This window comes from Falco naumanni, chromosome 8 (genome assembly GCF_017639655.2).
Source record: "Falco naumanni isolate bFalNau1 chromosome 8, bFalNau1.pat, whole genome shotgun sequence".
In the NCBI taxonomy this organism is placed as follows: domain Eukaryota; kingdom Metazoa; phylum Chordata; class Aves; order Falconiformes; family Falconidae; genus Falco; species Falco naumanni.
In genome coordinates, this window is record NC_054061.1 from 31,152,245 (window position 1) to 31,177,550 (window position 25,306).

General features: G+C 36.8%; 1 protein-coding gene across 2 annotated transcripts in view; it reads left to right on the top strand.

Moving 5' to 3' along the window:
- Window positions 1-25,306, top strand: part of DPP10 (dipeptidyl peptidase like 10) — a 550,146-nt gene that overhangs the window by 370,952 nt on the left and 153,888 nt on the right. For both annotated transcript variants that reach the window (XM_040604442.1, XM_040604441.1), the window contains exon 4: window positions 23,220-23,314. In XM_040604442.1, coding sequence (XP_040460376.1) covers window positions 23,220-23,314 — 95 coding nt within the window. The remainder of the gene's footprint in view (window positions 1-23,219; window positions 23,315-25,306) is intronic.

Here is a 25,306-nt window from a genome sequence, read left to right on the forward strand (position 1 = left end):
ACTTAAAAAACACTTGAATCTATTTAAAGGCAGTCTAATTTCAGCACAGCTCATCCCATGAAAGAAAGAGTCCACCAGGTAAAATTACACAATGCTTCTTTATATTGCCTTTTCTTATACAAGCTCTGGTGGTAAGATGAATTTCTCAGGAATATTGCTCTTTTTAAATATGCATTTAATAAAAAACATGTAACAACCAACAGCTATTGGTGGTTGTCGGGTGATTTACCTTTTTTTAGCGCAGGTCTGATAGTATTTGTAATTAATTTGACTTCCTGGTGCTGGAAATTAACATTTGTAAAGAAAATGTTAACTAATGAATAGGGTGGATTTTTTCTACCAGGTAGGTTTTCTCTGCTTTGTGGCCAAGACTTTCCCACCCCACATCAGGGCAAGTCAATTTGATCTATCTTTATATTTGATATATCTTTATTGGAACAGGGGAGTAGAAGTGACCTGTAGTCCCTGCGTCTCAGGGAGAGAATGGAAAAAAATCTAAACAGTAATTAATTTCTACAGATATCCTTAAATTTTCTACTCCCATGAGAACCCTCAACAGCAGTGAGAAAATAGTTGCTCTTCGTTGTCTGCTGCTTACACAGTTGTTCTTCCTTAGGCTTGTCAAGGCAAATGTCACTGAAACAAGAGGCTTTTAATCATCCAAATATGGAAGGGATTATAGTCACCTATATAATTCCATCTAACAGAAATTTGTTAGTATCAGGTTTACATAAAATACCATATGTATTTATGGTGCCTATGGAAATACAGTTTTTATCCTAAAGCTAGTATTAGACTTCATCATAGGTTTTCTTTTAGTGCATTTCTACAGAAGCCTATATGTTGTATTTTTGCATTCACTGTATGTATGATGTTACCATCTCTGTGAATTAATTTTTCATCTTGAATAGAACTGAGAAAATTAGGGTGAGAAGTATGGTTGCTGCAGCACCTGTGTGACTGGAGCCTATCTGGAAGCCCTTTCTGTCTCTTACAGGACTGATTTGATTCAAGGCATAGTAGCAGTTTGCAGGTCTTTCTGAAGAGATGTGTGCAGTAAAAGCAAGGTTTGGCTTTTGTGGGTGCTGAAGTGACTGTATTATGTCCTTTCTGATACTAGTACGAAGGTTGCTCATTTTCAGCTGAACAACTGACTGAGTGAATGAACGAACATTTTGCTAGAGCAGCTGAAGACAGACAGAGGGACGTGTGTGTATGTAAAATGCTGATTGCGGATCAGCTCAAAAATAAGATACTTAGGGGTTTTCATTGAAGGGGAATCTATTTGAGATAAATGAGGCTTTTGGTTATTTTGAATAAATGTAAAGGTCTGCTTCACAATATGCTTTAGGAACAATTCATGAAGCAGGAAATGAGACACAGCTTCTTTCTATCTTGTAGTGTTTGGGACACTTGATAGAGATGTGGTAAACATCTTTTAAATCTTCTCAGGTCAATCAGTCTGAAAAGTTAGGACCAACCCACTCAAAGATTAAGAGAGGGACAGAGTATCTGTAGGGTCAGTCATATCCTACTTCCTACAACTTCACTTAAAGCTGTTGCAGTTGGCAGTGAGGTTATTTGGACCTGGATTTCATGCCTACGGTGTGACCGTTCTACCTGTTGTGTCAGAACGCATAATATTAAAATTTTCAGCTGAAGCAGCTAGCTTGAACTCTTTATTTCCAAAAAGCTAATTTAAGTGATTTCTTCTCCCTTTTCCCTGTCTGTAAAATACTTACTCTCCTAATGATCAAACTCTAAATACAGTTCACCCAGTTCCAAGGTGCCTCTAGCTTATGCCATTGAGCTAACTCTTCTTCTCTTTCCAAACTATGAAGTAATCCTTCAGGGAAATTTATGAAGCTTCTAACTCTGTAAATTTATGATATACCATATTCTTGGGGTTTTTTTTTCCTTCCACCTTGTAGTCAGTTAGTGTTGTACCATTTGCATGGCTTTTTCAGACTCCTGTCTTCAACCTCTGTTAATATTGATAGAAGTGGTTCAAGTATCTTCAGTCATCAATACCTGATATCCCCTAGAAATGTATCTCCTCTGATGAGATCCTGCTGGCCACGCTATTTCTAATACAAGCTATATCTGATATATCTGTTATATATGTCATAAAAGGTATTCTTTCCCATTGAAAGAAACTTTACAGGCTAGCATGTGAATAATATACAAATTACACTATACAATCGGCAAAGATTGTAGCATTTTGTCTCAAAGCAAGTTTAATCTCAATCTTTTACTTGAATAATTATAGATTCTACTGCTACCTTAAATCAATACTGGGGTAATCTATGCTAAGTAATACTATGTGCAGCGAAGAACTTGATGCCAAATGATAAAGATGTGTAAACCCCTCCAAATGGCCTTATTTAATGGGAAGTTTTCCTGCTGATACCATACACCATATTAAGTTGATTAGTTTTCAGCGTTTAAAGACAAAAGTAGAATGGAGATATTCTATGTTGCACTGTATAAAGTGCTGCACATAGAAAATAATGAGGTTAAAGTCATTGCAAGATTACAAAAAGCCAGTGATAAAAGTCACACAATTGATGTGTTGTTGCTTCTGCAGAAAATGTGCATTTTCATTTTCCAGCTGTAGCAGCACAGAAGTCACCATACTTCCCTTCCTGTCATTTGCCACCATAATTCTATCAAAGTGACTGTTACATGATTCAGGAGAGAACATCGCTCCCCCACCATTTATTTATGCTCCACGTACAAATGCTGTCCTTGTGCAGCTACCCACTATAATGTGTTTATGACTAAGTCCTTGATATTTGCATGCAGACTCCACCACCTTCATCTTTGCTGAAGGTTTGCTGGGATCTGTTCCAGGATCACTCCTGACAAATGTTCAGGGGAGCCACTCAGATACCTTTTCCATCTATTGAAAAATAGCAATATAAGGGAGGAAAGGTTTGTCAGCTCATTTTCTCCCCTTTAGATTTGAAGAGACTGAGATGTTTGCCTGTAAGTATGTATTTGCTTTTGAAAAAGTGAACTGCCTTCTATTTGCTGTTAGTGAATTTCCTCTAAAACTCAAACATTACCTGCATGATCATCCATGAATAGCAATAACTCTTAATGTTGACTTAATGCAAAACGTGTTCTATTTTACAGAAATATTTTAAATTTGTATGTGTGTCTGACAGGAATCACCAGCTGGTGAACCGAAACAAAGTCTTGTGTCTCCTGTAATGAAAGGAAAATTCTTAGTGTTAGTAGTTTCCTGTGAAGGGGGAAAGATTTATTTAAGGAATTCACTGGTGAACTTTACAACAAAATGTATGCAAGCATTTTGCCATGTTGTGTATATAAGTAAGTAAATAGCAAACTTTTATTTTTTTATTTACATCGTAAATGTTCATTCTGGTTCTGTCGCAGGCAGTGCTAGTTACCTTCTGCAGCATAGTCCCCAGATCTTTTCCAGTCTGCATATAAATAAGAGAGTTCATCTTTTGCTTCCTGTGGAAGATGCTTCCCACCAAGATGAAGGACATTTGGAAATGGATTTTGTGTACTGAATGTCTTTCACTATAAGGGCATCTCTCCTTTTCTTCTTCTCTTGTGATTTTATGACATGACACAGCTATGAGTTCTGTGCTTTGGATATGGAATATCTGACAGCTGGGTTGGGTTTTTTGTGGTTTTTTTTTTTCCTTTCTTTTTTTTTTTTATTTGAGTATAAAAGAAGTGATCCAAGGGTTAGACTAATTGTAAATGCTTTAACTTTCTGCTTCATGAAACCTAGGACTATTGGAACAAGTGTATCTTACAGCAAAAATGTCTGCAGAGGGAAAACTAGAAAAATGTTTTCTTATGCATTCATCTAGACTTGACAGCAGCTTCTCTCATAAAATACAATGCAGAACCCCTCTTTAGTGTCCCTTTCCTGGGAAGGAATGACTCCTTCAGCTGGTTATCTGAGCTTGAGTGTTTTGTGTAGATCAGTTCAGTCTTTATTACAGTATAGTACCAATGTAAGGATGCAAAGGCATAAGTAAACTTACCATAACTACTGAATTAGAAATATTGGTCATGTTATTTGCTGTCCAAATCAAAAATATTACTTGATTTAATCCTCCTGGCTGCCAGATTATTGCCATCTAATGAAGATGTCAGAGTGCACTTCCATCACTGCCACCAGCAACTGTACAATAAAGTACTATGTAGAAAGTTCCGTTTCTTTAACCAAGTTGTTGAGGGTATTTTTTTGTAACAAAGGATGCAAAGCTAGACAGGGTGCTTTTATAGCTGAAGTTGCTGTGGGTGATAGACAAAATACTCTGGATGTGAGTATAGTGGAGGTGGCGTAGAAAGTACTGCCCTTACCCGTGTTGTGGTTTATGCTCTCTTTTGCTTCTATGACTAACCAGTCAGAAGTTGCCCTGATGTATTAAGCTTTTAAATATTTTAACATTTCCTCTAAACCCACATAGTATTGAAATGATACATTTTAAATTTACCTAAAAATCATTAAAATATAAAAGAAAAACCCATTTAAAGGAAAAAAACAAAACACTATTTTTGCATATTTTGAAACGCTATCCATTACATTGAGTAATTATATATTAGTTTGGCCAGCATCTCTAGTGCACAATTAAATCCATCTGAATTTGTGATCTACATTAAGTGACTAGTGCTGTGCCAGGTGAGCACACGTTCAGGATCTGGTGTGAGACGAGCCCTTCGTGGACATCTGTCCCTAGGCCTGTGCCTGCTTTCCTTCTCCCTCCCTGCGAGCCCATGCTCATGCCTTTGCTCAACCAACCATCTCAGCGGCTGCTTAGTCTCTTTAAGCTTAATACTGCCCTGACTTTTTTTGCATGAGAATCATTATTTTAGTAGGCATTTTTAAATTGCTACTTAGAAGAGAATCATCTATATCATGTTTATGTTATGTGGACCCATTTTTAAAAAATAACATGTATATGAAGTTGTGGAATCGATAATATTTTCTTGGTATGTGATGTCTGTTCACATTATTATATGATGTGATTGATGATAATTTGACTTACTGAATAATTAAGTGTATGGGTAGTATCTCATCAGGCAGACTACAAGAACTTCACAACAAGATGAGTATCCTCTCTTAAAGAGGATGAGTATTATATTACCTCATCTACAAGGATATAGGAAATTCTGATGTGGTCTACACAATGTAGCTAATATTCACCATTTGGTAATTATTCATAGGACTTTTTTATTGACTTTTTAATGGTGGATGTAAACTATCTGATCAAATATGTAAAAAATATGTTGTACAGTGTTAGATGCCACATCACTTTAACATTTAACTATGTTAGGATGTGCTAGCATTGTACTGTTTGTCCCCACCTCAGGTATATATGCATAACCAGCCATCTATCTTACAAACAAAAAATAAATGCAATAGAATCTCAGATACTAATTAGAAGTAGTACCTAGAAGCTCACTACTTGCATAACTCTATAGTGAAAGACTTCAAAGTTTTTTTGTCTTAAAAATCTAGCATGATAGAAAAAACAAAATTCAGGTTATTTATTACATTACAATTTTTTCTATTGCTTTGTGGTATTTCAGAAGTGTTTATTTGGGTATAAGACTGCAGAAGCATAGATGCTAGCTTTTTGCCTTTTTTTTCATGGCTAAAAATAAAAATATGTTCCACAGGTACTCCTGAAAATACTGCTTATTACTGCAAATAATGAATTTGGTGGTGGTTTTTTTTTGTTTGTTTTTTTGGGGTTTTTTTTTTTTGCATTGTTTAGTATATACTCCCAGTATTTTTCCTACAGGTAGGAAGAACAGTGACCAAGTCCTGCAGTGAGCCAGAGCCAAGCCGTGCCAAAATTTGTCAGTGATGAGTTTTAAATATTTTGAAAGTTACAGTTTTCTCCCAGCTGCTTTCCTTGCTGTCAGGAATAAGTAACCTGCTCTTGCCAAGAGATAGCTAATTCCACATGCACACACACCACCCCCACAAGTGAAAATTAAGGCACTTCTCTCTCTTCTTTCATCTCCCCAAAAACATGTATGCCAAGCATGTCCTGATCACTGATCACAGATTCATAGTGCTGATATTTCACTCCAGGGTGCTTGGAAGCTTTCTTCCTCTGCCCTTCTGCTGAGTAAGAAATGTGAAGTCTTCCTTAGTCATTGGTATCAGGCCAAGGGTTCTTGGCCCAAACTAGGCATCTGCTTGGAACAAGACATCCGTCCTCAAATGTAGTAGCTATTTTCTTCCTAGGAAGTAATTTCCTTCCTAGGAAACACCATTTGGGGGTTCTTTTCTTGAAGGAAAAAAAGTGGACTATCTCTGTTGTCAGTACAGTGCTGAGCCTTTAAAGCTGATCCGATGCTTTTTGAGTCCAAGCTGATTGTTTTAGTATAGAATACAAAGGATTCTTGAAGTCTGACCTAGAGTGGTGGAGAAACCTCTACATGGTTCCTGTAGACGGTTTTGATAGGAGACATGAGGTAATAAGGGAGTGCCAGACGTTTTTTATTTTTAAGATTCCTTTTCTTTGTAGACGATTAATGTTTTTATGCTGTCCCTTGCAACCTCCCTGGCTCTGTGCTGTCAGCAGTATCTGCTGTGCAGCTGTGAGACATAGCCCATCCCTACCGGTGGTTATAGCCCTGTTGGCTGATCCCTTTTTATTGGCACTTACGAGTCCAAAACCACCAGTCCCATGGCTCTGAGAAGGGCAACAACAGCTGAACATGTAAGTCTCCGTCATCATTGCTTGGTAGGGACTTTTAAAGAAACCTGCTTCTATAATTTTTTTAATTTTATTTCTCTAAGCACTTTACTGTTTTGGAAAGCACAGATCCTGATGCTTGCAAATATAACCATTTGCTTCTTCATATGTGTAATATAGAACACAAATATGTTTCCTCTGTGCAAAGTTCTAACAGTCAAGGGGCAGCATTTGAGGCTCTTCCCTACAATGGGTGAGAGGGAGATGGTTGAAGCAGTTGGGCTGTGACCTTCAATGGCAAAGTGCTGAAGCAACAGTGTAGGGCCAGTCCCCACAGGTATGTCTGCAGAATGCTGGATAAGTTTAGATACAATTTTGTATTTTTACCCTAACAGTGAATTGTTTCAGTGACACAAACTGGATTCAGACTGCAGAACTGCTATGCTCCATGGAACAGAGCAGAATAGGTCTGCATGCTTTGTACAAAATAAAATCCAACTGGAAATTATAGGCCTCGTGCCAGAATTGCAGGTCAGAATCCTGTGTTCTGAAAGAATTCAGGAAAGAAGGCCATAATGGCCCCTTTTTGGCCTCGAAATCTCTGAATTTACTGTGTATAATGAATACCATTTATTCTATTTACATCAGTTCTGACTGTCCACCTTTTATGCAGTTGGCATATATAATTTAGAAGACAAAATCCACTTCGTGTTTTGCAGATGAGTCATGGAACTGCTAAGTAGCTTCCCCACAGTGACTTCAATTTCAACCTGTAAACTAGAATAAAGTTTGTATTTAGAACTGCTAAAAGCGATCTGCATTTTGAAAAAAATTGGAACATTTCTGTCTGTGTTCCAGTTTTGTGTATAAAGTTTTTTTTAATTGCATGGAAAATAATATAACAAAATATGTTTGACAAATTCAGCATCAGGCAAACGTTTAATAAAGATAGGAAAAATGAATAAATGTAAACAAATTTAAGACCTCTTATTTAACAAGGTATTTAATATTCTTCTAAAGCAAAATATTTGTTTGAAGATACAGATGTTTTGCCAAAGGCACAGTTACACCAAAACAAATTTCATTATTGTTAGTATTTGTGGATCAGCCTTTCTTACATGCCCTGTGATACATTCTTGGTGATGGAGTGGAGTTAAAAAAGCAAGGAAGTTTCTGTTCAGGGTTTTCTCATTATATAGTGGTGCTTATTCTGGATCTATTTATTTTAATAATTATAGATTATAAACTCTGGATATATATTTTTTGCCTTTAATCCTCTAGTTGATTGAATCCTTCCAGCTATTTTCCTGTTGGTTTTTTTTTTGGGGGGGGGAGGGGGGCAAAAATAAAAAAAATTCTCTAAACAGGTATGTTAAACTTACTAGAATAATTTCCCAGTGCCTAAAGCATTACTAAGGAGGTATAGATTTACTAATAAAGTAGCATTTCAATAAAAAAAAATAATTACAGTTTTACTTAGGGAGAATCATAAAGTGTTAAAATCAATAACAATGTTAATCATAAAGGGGAGCATACTTCAAATGGAAAAAGAAAAGGTGAACTGCTTGAGTTATCTGATTAGAAGCAGGTAAGCAGTGTAATACCTTGGAATAATCCATAGGATAAATTTTGATCTATAATTTGAATATTTATACTTTGAAACTAACATATAACTAAAATATGGAGAAAAGTTCTATTGTTTCACTTGCACATCACACCTGGAGCAGAACTGTCTCCTCCTTTTGTTGGTAATGTGCAGTCAAATTACCACTAGATGTTCATGCTGTTAAAGAACAGTTGTTGGCTTGCCAAGAGTGCCATTGTTCAACTTTCCTTGATTTTCTTCTTGTTGTAATAATGCCATTCAGCTACATTTTATTTTAAATTAATTGCATAGATGAACTGTACAAAATGTCCCTAACTGACGTGTCACCTCTGTAATTTTGAGAGAGGTAACGTAAAGCACATGAAGATAATGTTAAGATAGAAACTTGGTTGCTTGTGTCTCTTTTGCTTTGGAACTAAGCCAAATAGAATCTGTTGGCAAGTGCTCCAAAATACAATCAGAATCCTTTCCAGACCAGTATGAGAAGCTTTAGTTGATCTGCTTCTATCTGAAGAGTTTGTATGAGTTTGAGCTTACATCTGACTTTACTGTTTGCATCCTGAGGATAAGAGTGTTTCCTGGGGCATTTCATCCTCCAGACCAGCTTCCTGCTCTTCCCCTCCTTCCCACATCTTCCATATGGGACAGAACCCACCAGATCAAGATAAGCACTGGCACTGCCGGTCTAATTTCCTGCTTCAGCAGACCAGTGGAATTACGTGTACAGACTAGGCAATGATATCCAAAACAAATGAATGCCAATGGAAATTCTGCCAGTGTTTTAAAATACTAGTGCCAAATCTGTGTTTCCATACCTATGTTGATTAGGTGCCTACACGCTCACCATTTAATTTTCAAATTAGCTAGCATGGGTATTTCCCAAGAAGTCCAGTAGTATGGTAGGTAATGAACACATATGAAAACAAGACCACTTAAGTGCTTTCCTTTAATAAGTTAATTTAGATACACAGGATTTAATACTTCTGGGCAAAAAATTTAATATGTGACTTTTCAATGTCTAATTTCTATTCAAAGTCCAGGTGACTGATCAGTAGAATTTAATACAGACTGGTGTTTTAGGTCCATAAAAAGATACAAATAGAATCACAAAACAGTGGCTTGATATGACTCTTATATTACTGGTTGCATGATAATTCTTAAGAGCTGATGATTTTCATTTAATCAACATGTGTTTCTCGTAAATAAGAATGAGACACCTGCTATTTTGGAAAGAGTAGGTTAAATAATTCTGAACAGAAAATTTCCTACCTTTGTTTATTTTTATAATAACTCAGAATATTTTGTTTATCCTTTGGTAGTATAAAATAATAAATAAATAAAAAAAGTCCTGTCAGTCATGTGGTTTATGACATTTAGCTGCACCTGCTAAATTGTGGGTTCATTGCACTGTGAAGGAAAACTGTCATTACCTCCAGTATAGTCAGGATTTTAACAAAGATATCTAAATTCTAGCAAAGCTGTTGGATTCAGTGCAATGAAACTGAAGCACATGGTAAATATTGCACTGAAAAGGGCTGAGAGCAAATGCACTACTGGCTTACTGAATTTTTTGTACCTACTGCCATAAAGATGAATATTTATTAAAATAAAAAGCATTTCTATTGCATGCAGATAATTTATTATTCGGCATCATATTTTTAAAGTTCATTTAGTTTTCAGTGGCAGCAAATTGATAGCTGTGAAATATGTCTTATTGTTACCTATAAGTCAGAATTTCATAGTAGGTTTAAACTACATATCTAAGACCACAAACTTTTGCATTTTGCTACTCAGTAGTTAGCAGATACTCTCAGACCTACACACAGTAATAAAAAATAGAGGGAATTGGTTTTCACAGGTAATTAGCAATCCCTTCTACTGCACGTTTGACATCTCAAATGGTGTACATTATCACCATCCAGTTGATGATGACCTAACTATTTCTAGAGGTAGAGGCTCAGACTTTGAGCTGTGGAGGTACCTTGTTCACTAGTAGCCAAAATAGCAGCTGCGTTGACAAGTGGTTACACCAAGTGGTGGTGTATTTGCAGCACTGGAGGAGGCGGCTTACATCTTCATGCGCAGAGCCTCAAGGAAGAGGCCATGTGTACATAAAGGAACCATCTCTATTTTTGTTATTAATATATATGTTCATGTTAGTAAATAAATCCAAAGCATTTTTTGTTTTTTGAATAATTTCCTGGTTTTGATGAGGACTGAAGATTCGATAGCATTTGTGAATGGAGATGCACTCTGTGGTGTGCTAGTCGTAGAAAAGTCAGTAGAGAGCCATTCAAATCAGGCTGGATAGAATTAAGTAATACTCCTGGTCATTGAATATCATGACATATTCCAAATAATCAGTTTTATTTTCACTCTTAGATTATTCTCCCTCTGTACTGACTATGGGCCAAGGTTCAAGACAGTCAAACCATTCATTACAGAGGAAAGTTTGCTTTTGTAATGGTTAATGAGGTAATTCTTTTTTGCATGTGATGCAGTCTTATAATGCCAATGCCAGATATGGTAGATTTGGTGATTGTTGTGCTCATTATAGTAGAAAGCTTATTCTGAAGAAAAAAATAGTCATTAAAAATTAAGGAAAATAGAGCACTGAATGGGAATGTTATTTGCCACTGTTATACTCTGAATATTGGTATTGATATGCATATTTTATTTTGGGACATAATATATTGTCTTCTGATTTAGTTGACTAAATAAAATTGGAGAGTTATGATAAATTGTTAGAAGGTATCACCGTCCTGAATAGAACATATGGTAAAGATCTGGGTAAAACCAATTTGATAGTATACGTATATTTATTTCACCTTCCACGTGCCTGTAGATGCTTATTTTCCACAAAAAAACCAGCAAGTTTTTTCAGTAGCAAATAATCTGACCGTAGACTATCCTTGCTCTCACTTACGGTTTAAATTTTACTTTGCATAATCACATGTTCTGTGTCCTCTATTTTGATTTTAATTTCTTCAAGATGAAGTTTACTAGAGGCTGTAATGGGTTTAGCACAATTGCGACACGCTACAGAAATCAGCTGGAGAGCAGTAGATAATAAGCATCAGCATTGTCAGTGTAAACCCAGAAATCCTACACGATAACCTCATTTGCCTTTGACATGTTTGCTGGGAGTGCCAGATGATTCTCGAGAGCTACATTACGCAGATTGTTAAGGACAGCCCTGAGACCGCTTGGATATTGCACTTGCGATCTTTTTACTGCAAGCCCACAGCCTGAGCTTGATGGTAGGTGCTGACCCATCATCTCTGGCTGAATCAGCTTGCTGATGCAGAGCTTCATGTGGACAAAAGGGAGTAAGCAAACTGCAGCCCTATGGCTGCTCCAGAGACTGGTCTTTTACTGTGATGTGTATATAGCCATTGAATTTTAATTTTCTCACTTGTTGGTCTTGCCTATGAAATGATAGTTTCATCTACTGCACCGCAGAATGATGGTGAAGTCTCGGGAGTGTTTGAAAGCACAGGAATTTCACATTTCTATTGCAGGTTGAAATACCAAGTTTTATTTGAGAATTGTAATTATATATGAGTAGAGAAGCACATAAATCCGCCTTCCTTGAAATCACTATATCTTATGCAAAGTGCAGCCTTGCCAATTCAGTAATCTGTGAAATCTGGCCTGAGCCATGCTGCCCACTCCAAAGCAGAGATGTCTGTGTCCCATCTGGCTTGTCCTCTTGACAGTGTCAGTAGAAAAGTCAACTCTCAAGGCCATCAGAGAAGTGCTGCTATATTGAAAGACCTTATTATCTCTCTGGGGAAGAGCCTGGAATAGGATGTGTGACTGATAATTTGTTCCCTAATTTTCTCAATAGTCTAGGGATATGTACATTATTTGGGCAACAGCTGGCTGAGTCCATTGCCAATCTGGCTCAGTAATGGTCCTTGGTGCAATGCAAGAGAGCAACCAGAGTTTATTTTTTTTGTTCCTGACCAGAAGTGTTTCCATGTAGTTGGGAAAGCTGAGCAGTTCTGTGGGAAATTTGGGAAAAGGTGGAATGTTCTAGACTGGCAAAATCACATCTACAACAGTTTCTGATGTTTCACCATTAGTGCGCAATGTAGGGTGAGAAAACCAAAGTGCTGGTGTAACTTTCCCTACTCTTCCTCTTAAAATTTTTTAGCACCTTGAGTACTGCACATTTTCGAATGTGAAGTCCCTATATATATTTTTTTAAACTTTTTTTTTTTTTTTTTTTTAATGGAGAGAACAGCTAAATAAAAGTGTAGGTACCAGAAGGTATCCAGGAGTAACAATCTGATGGACCTTACTGGAGCTGTGTGGCACACAAGCAGTGATAGAATCATAGAATCATTTAGGTTGGAAAAGCCCTTTAAGATCAAGTCCAGCTGTAAATGTAGCCTATTAGGAAGGCTCTCTGTGCTGTGAATACTGGCCCTTCCCCTCCTCTTGGTGCTGATTTACTGTTAATTGCACTTCAAAGGGATTGGAATGGACTATTAGACTCAAGTCTATTATCCTAGCTTTTAACACCATGAAATCATGTTTAGTGCTTTGCTCTAGGGGAGAAATGAATATCCCTAAACATTTTCCTCCCAGTAATGACAGAAATACAGATGGAGATTTCTGCATTAAAATAAGTAGAATGGGGAAAGTGTGAGGAGAAATGGCAAAAATAGTCAAATCTTGTGCTTTAGTACATCAACTGATTGCTCTTTGTGTTAGAAAACTGCCTTCCATTTATGCTAATACACATTTAGATCTTTGCATTTTCATTTATTTTTATTAATTTGCTTTGTAGTGGTTTATGCAGTTGTGTTCTAAAAGTGAAGGAGACTTGTTACTTCTGATAGGAGATTAATTATGGCATAACTCCTATTTTCTTCCAACTTTTTGTAATTGTTGGCTCCTTAAAATGATGTAAGTTAACATTTTGCTGTCACATGGTGTATTGACCATTCCAGAAAGCTGGAGCTCAGTGTTATTCTGACTGTGCTCTTGAAACAGAGAAAATAAGACAGACCCTGCTAGGGCAGCCTGGATTTGGGAAGTCTGAGTGAGCAGATCAGTATAAAGGTGCTATGCTCACTGTCAAGCAGAGTCCCAGGGGAGCAGAAGAGAAATGCAGGAACATTTCCCAAATCCAGGAAGCCTGGAGAAGGAGCAGCTTTTACTCTATCCAACAAGACCAGAGAAGAAATAACTCCAGCAAGCTATTTCTGCTATCTGCCATGGATTGCAGGACGAAAGCTCTCAAAGGGGCTGCAATTTACGTTACCAGTTAATAGTCTGGTAAACTTTTAGCAAAACATTGGAAACTTCTAAAATCGGAACAGCTTTGTGTTATCATGGCAATAGGTAGAAGAGAAATGTATCTTTCAAAAACCTGGGTGTGGTGGTTTTGTTTTGCTGCGAAAACTAAGCTGACAGCCCACCTGGATTCTACAGCATGTCTGGGTAGAGCCCCAGTACAGTGTCTGGAACTTTACTCAGCTGCATTCTCTATGATTACATGCATTTCAGTCAGTCTAGCTATCTTTGTTGTCTGCATGAAGTAATTCAGCTCCTTCTGTTGTGCTTCCATCTTTCCAACACATACAGAAGTAACTTACCTAGGCAGCAGATGGTCATGCTCTTCCATTTGAGATCGTTACAGACATTACTGCCTGTGGCTGATTGTCATTGTCCACCTTCCTGCCTTCCACAGCTCTGCAGTGAATATTTCCTCCACTGCTTCATTTCAAACTGAAGAAGGCTTGATTTAAATTTCACTATTGTATTTTTTCTTTGTAAATCGATCCCCCAATGGATTTTTTAATACTCAAGAGCTGTCTACTTCCCATGTCCCATCTGAAGTGCTGGGGCAGGAATATCAGCAATTATAATAATGAGGCATGATCCGGTGCAATTGCATGATTGGGAAGAAATCTGCACTTTTGTAAATGGATGGTGACTGTTGAGAAGAGTTGAAAAATTTCATACATTGATATAGAACAGTAATTGGGCCAACTGAAAATTGGCATGAGTTGAACATGACTTCTTATGATATCCAACAGGAAGATTAGGAAAAGAGGAAGATGCATTGATTATGAATGGAGATTTGAGTTTTCCAGGCCAATCCACCATATCTGGTCACTTTATTCTGGAGTTGAAGATGGAAGGGTAGGTTTTGTGCAAATGCCTTCACTCCCAGTTTGTGCTAATTAATCATTTCTGCACAAATATACAACATGCAATAAACGTAATTTTAGGTTGTTTTTTAGGCTGATTAATCCATCAAGATCAGCATAACAGTTGAAATCTGGGCTCTTGGGCTCTATCTTCATGATAACATAGCTCTGTGTAATAACTGAGAACTCCACCTTCTCAGCAGAGCTAATTTGCTTGTGTCTGACGGGATGCTACTGTGACTGTGCTGCTTCTGTTTCTGTAGGTACTGTTCCATAAGATGGTTAGTTTGATTTTTGGTTAGTTTGTGATTGGCATAGAAGGGGGAGGGAAGTAGAAGACCTGTAGAAGCCAGAAAGTACAGGAATTACCTCTGTCTACAACTTTGCAAGCCATTTTGAATAGAGAATCTTCTATATAATGAAAGATTGTCTGGAAGAGTCACAGTTTACATTATAAAACAAGTGCAGAATTAATGCTTTCCTGAAAGCGCTAACAAGATCTTAAACTTCTAGAAAAGCATTGGAAATCTTGCTCAGATGACATGTGACTTACCTGGCATATTGAAATTTGGTCTGTATCTGTAATATCTTTGTAAATGACTATTTTATTTAATTAGCAAACACTTAATTAGACAAAGATTTGTCTAGCACCTCCTGTTCATTAAATCAGAAAGCATTCTCAATTTTAATTAGCATGACATTTTCTATAATCAATTTAATGAAATGCCATCTGCGGTTCTAATAATACTGTGTACAGCAAAGGCTGATTGACATATGTATTGACAGCAAGTTATCAACCTTCTCTTATGGTTGTATTTTAAAAATGTAAACTGTAAGGAAAAGGAGGACTGACTTGCTAATGCTGCTGTTTGTGCTGCAAAGGAGAATTTTATTTAAACAAGCCAAAATTTACTAAATATTTTCAATCAGAAAACAAGCCTTTACAATCTTCAGGTTAACACTATCACTAATTTCAGAAGACTGCCCTGAGGCATCCTTATTTTAGATATTGTGGAACAGATTTTCAGCATTGCCTGGTTGTCTCGCCTTCTCTTTCCTTCACCTTTTAGATGCTACTTACCCTCTCAGGATGGACAGATTGTGTTAATATCCAATTGTTTCTATGCACAAAACTGCCTGAGTACTGATGCTGCTGTATCCCCAGCAAACTCCTTGGGCTGTGCCCTCAAACAGGAGCCCGGGGGCTCATCAGTTGGACCTCCTCTAGCTGAGTAAAAGGCAGGCTCTGCTAGAGCGATGGGATGATGTATCTGCCCCCCTTGCTATGGTACTTACTGGATAGCGAAAAGCTCCAGATTTGGGTCCCTGTTCTGTATTAACACGACAGCAGAGAAAACAAAGTGAACAAAAGCCCATCAGATTTCTGTAATGCTCATAATTTTTAAGTGAGGGGAGATAAGGATGTGAATACTGAAAGAATGTTGGTGCTTACTGCTTCTGGGTTTTTCAGGCAATAAGCTTATCTTAAGATTTACAGTGCTATGTATAAATTAGCCAGCTATCAGCTGTCTTTGGTCTGTGTACCTTCTTTATAAATACATTTTTTCTTTAAACTAGTCAGTATCAGTATTAGTAAGTTCTAAACCACTGTTGAGCCAGGTCCTAGCAAATTGGATTTGCATGTCCCCACAGAAATTGATGGATCCACACAAGTTCATTAGGAGTTACCATGAAGAAAACCTTATTATCAACAAAACAAATTTGCAAATATTCTACCAAAGTGCTTTTGTTTGGCAACCAGAATTTACATTAACAGTACTGTGAATTTAGTAAAAATTAGGTTGTTTTTTCCCCAAAGTAGCACTATGGATTCTGTTACTCCTTGTCACTATTAGCATCTGCAGAGATTATTCAAATTAATCTTAGTGAACAAGGTGGCGATGTAGATTTACGAACTAGACAGCTTTAGTTTTATAATAAGCTGGGGTTAGTATGATGAGTGTTAAAGGCTAGTGGAAAAACACAATGTGTATTCACAGGTCAAAATTCACAGCTTAAAAACTCTGTGAATAGAATAGAATAATACTCAATAAAACAAACCCACTCATAGCAACACAGCTCTTGCATGGCTAAGATGAAGCGTGCACAGAGTATTGGAATCTCAGTTTCAGGAATCTCCTCCCTCCTGTGGCTTTAGTAAGCTTAAGCTGGCTCTTCAAGTTTTCATAAATTCTCAGAGTCCATGCAGGGCAGGGTTCCTTCTTTTATGCTTTATCAGAGGAGCCTCATTTGTTCCTGAAGCTGTTGGATTTTCCAAGTACAACACTCATGACTGTACTTGGTTGACTGGTCATGTTCTCATATCTCTATTGGTCTTTGATCTCTTGTACTATATCCCAGATTTAGAGACCTACGGAAATGACAAAACATTTCATATCACCTTTGTCCAGTCAGACATAGGAGGTGAACTGGCTTTCTCTTGACTCTTATGGCTGAAATATGCAGTTTGTCATGTGTGTCAACAGTTTAAGGCGCACAGGGAGTGTCTTGGATTGACTCTGTGGGAGAAAAAAATTATGTGATAAGCAGACTGGAGCTTTTTGTGTCATGCAGAGGTCTGAATATGCAGATCTACCAACAAAAGAAGAAAACTTCCAACTACTGAAAAGAGAATAGGGCACTGGACTAAAAATCAAGAGGCTTAAATTCCTCAACATGCTCTTAACAGGCTGTGTGACCTGTAGCAAATCACTCCAGCTCTTTTCTGTACCTTCTTTGTCTATTACCTTTTAAATTGTCTTTTCTTTTGTATTTATTTGGAGCAAGAAGCTGATGATATGTAATAAATTTTCTAACATAACATACGTTCATCTGTAGGCAAGGAAAAGGTTGGTTTCTGAGGAAATAGTTGCCTTACTTAATACTAATTATATCCCTGTGAAGTAAGGTGCAATGGCTCTCTGTAAGTAAATCTTGCTTTTCAAGTTGGTGAAGGAACAATTAATGCTCACTTGGGGAACACTAGTGAGAGAGTAAAGAAACAGTGCAGTGGACTAACATTGCACAACTACTTTTTGAAATAATTAGACTATTTGGCATAGCAACTGCAGTCTAGACACCACCTCATAGCACTGCTTACAGATAGAGTAATTTTGAGTAAAGATAATAGAGGCTGGCTCTAAACAATAAGGTTTAAGTGTTTGGAATATAGAGGTTTTGACATAATTTTGTTTTTTTAAAGTATAAGGTAACTTCCCCTTCCAGCCCAGTCTGTGTAATTTAAATTACAGAACAAGTTGCTTAACTTCAATGACATGTTAAATCAGACTTTATACTCATCAAATAAACCGCCACCATTCAGTGCCCTGCTTTCAGAAAACTAGATCAATAAAGACCATATAGATCCTGGGCCAAATTCTTAGACTAGCAGAATTCAGGGCTTGATTTGCAGTGATGGTGGTGTAATTAACCATGGGAGTTAGTCCATTTCCCCCCAAAAATAATACATAATTTTTCATTAGAATTTAAAAGGGACTGAAATTTTTTAGATCATGTGAATGTATGTGGTGCCACGTGAAGCTAGTTGGAACAGTGAATGCTACAAATCAATGCCATAGCATTTAGGGCATGGCAGAGTGTTGTCAATTCAATAAATGAGGGTATATGCAATAAATGAGGGTGAAGAGTTATTGCAGAATTGATGGGGGTCAGGCTGCTTGTCAAATATGAGAAGTTTTGCATTGATTTCTTTGCATTGTATGATATTTTGCCTGTAGTTTGACATTCCATGGAACAATATATATTACACTAGGCACAGTATAGAGCTGCATCTCCTGCCAGCAACAGTATCCTGATCTTGAGTAAAACCTTTAGCAGTGTTGAACCTAAAAGAGGGACAATAGCCTTAATAGAATTATTTATATGAAATGCTGCTTTCATTTTAAAAACACCTGAGATTATGATGATGCCATATTTATTTCACAGGTGCATCACTGAGGGCTGTATTTATGATACAGACATATGCATCCATACTATGATTTATATTGTATGGAGTAATTTCAGCAGAACATGTGTTCCGCATTTTTGCCTAGAGATAGAGCACATGATTAAAAGATTTACTTTTAAACACATACAATAGCATAAGAATTTGGACATGTAGCTTCACAATAATCAAGTAAATAACTGTTGGTTCTGTAGCTAATATAATTCTGTAAGAGGATGTAATATTTATGTTGCTGACTCAGGTGAAATTATTATGCTTTGATAATCACAGAAGAATTTTCATTTTAGAATTTGTTTTCATGTAATATTTAATTTAATATTGCATTCTTTGTGAAAGCCAAATAAGTTGTAGAGACCTGCTCAGCAGCAGGTTTGGTCTACAGAGCTGTACATTCAGTAGTCAGCCTACGTCAGAGTCAACTTTAGAAATAAGCTCAAAATCAAGGTGCAATAAATTCTTCGCAAAGATACTTATCTATAATAACAGCAGAACCTACCATACGTTTTTTCATCCATCCATCTATCTATCTATCTATTAATCTAATCTAATCTGAGTGACTGCTGAAACACCAAGTTAGTTACCTTATTCCAGGGTTGTCTTCTAACAAACCCAGTAAGTTTAATTAAACCAGACACTGCATTTCTGAAAAAGCCTTAAATATGCAACACAGAGAACAAAAAAGATCTTTATTACATTCTTTGTTGAAAACCCTGCAATCAAATAAATCAATTTGGTAAGCCACACCAGAACCATCTCCGCAGCTAAACTAAACCACCTGCTGCAGAGTAAGACAGGTCAGGGGACAAACGGCGGTTGTCCTGTCTGCCTGGGAAAAAATTCTGAGCTTTGTGGAATTTGCATGCTGGATTTGAGCATCATACCAGGCATACACCCACGCAGATTGTCTGACCGAGGCTGCAGCACTAACCGACCCCAGTATCCCATCTGCAGCTCAGATCAATATTTGATAGTTTTTAGGAAACTGGAGTAGAAGGCACAAACAGGAGGTGAATTATGCATCAGAAGGAAAAATAAATATCCCTTGATCCCACAGGCAGTCAACTGAAAAAAACTCAAGGTTTGAAATTTTCATTAAAATTGTCTTAGCACAGAGCTACAAACAGAAGTTATATTGTGCAGACAGTCCTGTATCCCAAAGATTCATTGCAGAAGAGGATGAGAAAAATCAATAGAGGGAGTTAAATCCATGGATTTCAGTCCAGGAGAGATTGCAACAGGCATCCAAACTCAACTCTTATATTTTCACCCGCCTTCAGACTAAGCTAATTCTTGATCTAAAGATATATTTAACATATCTATAAGAAAAGACATCTCAGGGCTGCTGATTCTGTGATCTCCTTTGCTGAGCTCTTCCACACATTCCAACCTCCATACCTGTCATCAGCTTTTCCCTAACTATATATATATGTGACCTATATGTCTTTGAGCTTTGGTTTTGTTAACCTGAATAATTTTAGCCATTCCAACTTCACATTTTTATATTTGCTTTCTGTTCCGGAGTTACACTGACAATTTCTTAGCATTCCTTGTTGCTCGTTTCCCATTCTTGCAGCATACATTCTAGGAACTGGATGTTTTACAATAACATCAATCTCACCAGTGGTGTAAGCAGAGGGCGGGATCACCCTGGGACTTTTATTTGTGATCCACTTATGCTGCAGAAATGCATTAACTCTTTGTGCCGTGATGTTGCATCAAGAACATGTAGTACAGTGTTTATCTGAATAAGCCCATATATTTTTCTTTTCATCACTGCTCTTCAGTTCCAGTCTTCCATCTACAATAATGACTGGTTAACCAGGTGAGACAGATCACTTGGTAGTAGCACAGTGTCTTACTCTTTATATCTTTCTTAGTTATACTATTTTTAATCCTCCTAATGTGTGTTCCATTAATTCTGTTTCATGTAAGCTTTGGAATCACGTTATCATAAAATCAATGAAATAACTTGAAAAAACCCCAATATACAGTTTCAGCATAGTTGGCGCTATCAAACATAACCCTGCCAAACATTGTTTGGCAAGATCTGTGTTTCATAAAATGCTATCAGGTATTAATTAAATTGATAGCCAGTATTTTGTAGGAGAATTCCTGGATTTCTTGTGCCACTATCTTATTTGGGACTCATGTCAGAATAACTTATGGACAGACCCTTGGTTGTCTGTCTTCACCTCTTAGTAGCACAGAATAAGCTTATTTGTCATCCAATGGTCTGGAGTTTCCAGGTGTTTCAGAAATTCAAAAACTATTGCAAGTGGGAAATTTTGAATGAGTTATTTTAAAGCCTTTTTTGTGTACATCATCCAGGGCTGGTGACTTTGTAATACATGTTCTTTATAGAAGGTTTCTCACATTCTCCTTTGCTCAAGACAGAATGCTTTCTATGTTACTGGTGCCATTACATGGATAATGCGGCTCTTCAGTGCTGCTATTTGTGCCCATCCAAGAGGTTTTGGCATGTTACTTTTCTTTGTTTTAAATTAAAAGAGAGCTTATTGAAGTAGGAACTCTACTTCTCTGAATGGCTTTGTGAATGGTCAGGAATCCCTGCACTTCCTTGTGGTGAAGACACCAAGATAATAAACAAAATAAATTAATCAGTTGTGTAAATAGACTATGTTAATCACTAGGTATTCTTTCCTTCTGTAGACTTTTTGACTTAAGGTAACAAAAATTTCTAAGCAAATGTATGTTTATGGATCTTATTTACATTTGAGCTGTCAATGAAGAAAATCATCATTATGTTGTGTAACCATCAACTATCACATTATCCAGCCTGACAAGCTATTGACTGGAATGAGACTTCCATATAAATTAATATGATTACTTTTGAAGACTATATTTATGCTCAATACTTGCATGGTGTTTTGATATAATCTTGTATCCAAGAATCTCCATGCATTTTGCAAGCATTCATTTAATTTATGCACTTCAGGAGTTAACTACTGGATCCAATATAGAGATGAAAGCCCACGTTCAGTGAGAGGTGTAATTACTGTCCAGTGTGTGTGTGTGCGCCTTTTGAAGAGGTCTGACTCAATTTTCTGTTCTGATCATTTGAATAAATTTTCTTCTAACTTGAGAACAAAGGCTTTCATTTGTGCCATTCACAGTATTTGCTGTTCCAAATGCTGTTTCATACCACACATGTGACTTGCAAGATGACCCCTAGGACTATGTATTTTATTCATGGTCCTGTTAGTAATTTAAGAGAAAGTTCTTGATTTGGGTAAAAGAAGTTGCAAAACCTGTAATGTTATGTAGTAGGCAGTATCCTGAAAGCAAAATGACTTTTTACAGTCTTATTTCTTTTTATTAAAAATGAATATTTGAAATCTTTTTCATTATAAGAAGTTGCTATTAATTCCACACTTCACAATCTAATTTTGCTTCCTAAACAACAGCTCCAATAATACTGTCCTAAACTCCATCAATCCCACCCCACTTACCAGCCATGATCCTAAAGTAGCTTAGTAAGCTCTTCAAATGAAGCTTCATTAATTTTACAGAACATACCAGAGGACATTAGCTATTGCCGTATATCTAGAGTTTCTGTGGAGTCAATTAAAATACAGATATATTTTTCTGAGTAAGTGTAGCATATTTTTTTATGATAGCTTAACCTTTTTCTCCAGTCATGTTTACTTCCCACTTCATAAAATTTGGGGATCTGTGATGAATTTCTCAGTCATTACTGAGGATTAGTACAGTTCTATTGTGTTTCCTTTAGGCTTAATTTAGAACTTGTGCTTTCTACAGTTTTATAACAAAATAGTTTCATTTGATTAAATGTAAATCTCTTACATGGGTTTTAAATAACATGAAAGAATTAGCATTCAATCTATTCAATCTCTTATGAGAAATAGTGGGAAATTTGGAACTTTTTTTTTTTTTTAAATCAAGGCTTATGTAGTTATTGCGGGGGTATTTTTTTTTTAGTTATTGTGTAAATGTGCAGGTATTGATAGAAACAGATACAAAACCTTTTTCATAGGAGTCACAAGTACTTTGTATATTTTTTTTTCTTTAGTTCAGGTGTATTTGATTATTTTTCTTATGGAAACTTAAACAACAAGCAAGTGGTAGAAGGAAAAAATTATGACAGTTCATCCCAGAGTGTTTTAAATGTTCTACAAATGGACCTATTTTACTTTAACCCTCCTTTGCTAACATTCAGGTTATGTGATGATCTGGTATTATGCAGCCCAGCACCAATTACACTAATTACACAGGATATGGACTGTCTTAAGATATAGTAGGTATGTTTGTAATCCATTTACCAGAGATAGAGAATAGTACAGAGGCGCTGGTAGAATCACTTCTGAAAGGATACGTGAATATGGTGCCCAGAAAAAGCTTTTTCCTTTACAAAACTTTTCTTTGGTATGTGGCCACTATCACAGTGAATATTGTTGGACCTTAAAATGTCAGACTGACAGTGACATGTAGGTGAACGTTCAGGATGTGACTCTGCTCACAGCAATCCCATCGGATATGTTTTTTTCCACAGAAAATGTTTCCATTTAAGTGAAATAATATTTTTGAGGGAGGTGAGCATGATATAGGACGTTAACTGGTATTTTTGAAGCTCCATGAGGCAAATCAACAAAACTAGATATTATAACTGCATTTCTTCTCTCGGTCTTGTTTGCGCACTGTAATAAAGATATTCCAATGACTTTAATATGCTGGTTTTCTCTACAGATGTTGTATTAAATACTCAATGTGTTTGCTAACTGTTAATGCCTTTGTTGTTGCAGATACAGCAGTGGTATATAAAAATAGGAATGGACATGTTGTTGAGCTGAATGTAGAAACAAATACAACTACATTATTATTGGAAAATACAACTTTTGTAAGTAATATATATTATTTACTTATTTCTTAGTGGAAGTCTGCTAACATTTTTTCTTGCAACAGGAGTGCGAGAGTATAGTATTTAAAGGTTATGGGAAATATATTTGTAACATAGACTAGATTATGTATAAATGGGAAGTATAATCCATTCCTCTGTCAGTACACAATTTCTGGCTGAAGTTATTTGTTGTTTTAGGCAACCTACATGTAGACTACCAAGATGTTGGAGGATATGTTGTTGGCTGTAGTCCATGCTTTCTTCAGGCCACTTAAAGGATCATGCCTGGCATCTGTGCTGGTGAATCTACCAGATTTTTGTTATAATAAGAGATATCATAAAATGGGGGAATGCTACTTAAAATGTTGTTCCTCTGTGCTTTAATGGCAAGCTAGATGCTTGGTGACTATTCCTCTTGACCAGTGAATAGTATATACATGAGCGGCTTGCATATGTTTCTGACTAGCAGTAACTGCTAAGAAATGCTTTGATGCCTTAGTCTACATTTTCTTTTGTTTTGCTTGGTGCTCTTATATTCTCAGTGATACCACTTATATCCTACCCTGTAATTCTTGTTTGTCAGGGTTTTGCAGCATAAATGCGTGGCTTGTCAATCTTTCCTCAGAAATACTCCATACAGACCACTGGCTGTTATTGTTAATCCATGTATTTTTAATTTAGTAAAATCTTTTGTATCTGAATACCCAAAAGAATGTGTCATTTTAATCAGTGGACTTTGGCAAAGTCTGATTTTATTCCTGGTCTGTTGCTGGCCTTTGCTGTTACAGATTCCTCCTTTCAAAGCATAAAGCCCCTGGTGACCTTTTGTTCTAACTCCTTGAACTAAAAAGATGAGAGTAGAAGTTCAGGAGAAAGAACTTGATTATAGCTTCCTAGGTCAATCTAAAGATGAAGGAGAAGGGGCGAGAGAATTGTATTTTAATGGCATGTATGTGAGCCTCCCTTTCTGTAAGCTGCACCCTTCAATATGCTGGGATGTGCCTTGGGGTACCTCTTAGTCCAAAAAATGCTGGCCAACACAATTAAAAGTGCATGAAAAGGTGAATTTCCGTAGAGTACAAACTACGAAATACTGCAGAAGCATTTTCCCTCTTATCTCTGTGTGTGTGTGTGTGTGTGAGCACTTGCCTGGCTAAGTAGAGGATTAACTGTGTAAGGCATATGTATTGCCTTTAGTGTATAACTTGAGTGCAAACAGCTACTTGGACATCCCTGGGTATAAAACTTGACTTTAATGATAAGACTTGAGTTTCCTCACAGATGAATTCATACACTTTTAGCTGCAAATGTTTGGCTTATGTGATGTCAAGTGTAATGCCAGCATGACAAGCTATTCAGGCCATTATGCTAAACCAGTCTTTGCCAAGTAATGATGGATCAGTATGGACAGGCTGCTCCACACTGTGAGTGTTGCCTCTCTTCACAAAGTTGCTCTTCTCTGGGCTTTTTAGATAACTGTTTTATCCTTTTTTATCCTGTGTGACTTTTCCTAAATCACACAGACTGAGAGCTCTCTAGGTGTTAGATATCTGCTCTTTATTAGAAATGTGGGAAACTGATCCAAAATGGATAATGTTCAAGCAATCATTTAACAATTATGTATAGAACAGAGACAAATAAAAACATGACTGTGTTTTTTCTTGCAAAACTCCTCTCTGTATACAGTCAAAAGCTGAGTGTTAGAGGTCAATAAAGTCAATTCCAGCAATGATTATTCATACGGAAGTAAAATTAAAAGCTGAAAACAGAGCAGAAGACTCAGTAAGTTTGTTGGTGTCTATTTGGCAGAGAGCAATGGGAGATGTTGCCGTGCTAAGTTGTCTGTTGACAAAGTGGCCAGTGATCCTAACAGATCATAACATTACAGAGGCACACTGTACGGTTGAAATCAAAAGCTGTCCTGTTCTTCTAAGCTCCACTGTCTGCAAATTCGCACTGCTAAATGTACTCTTCCCAAGTTAGGCACCTGGA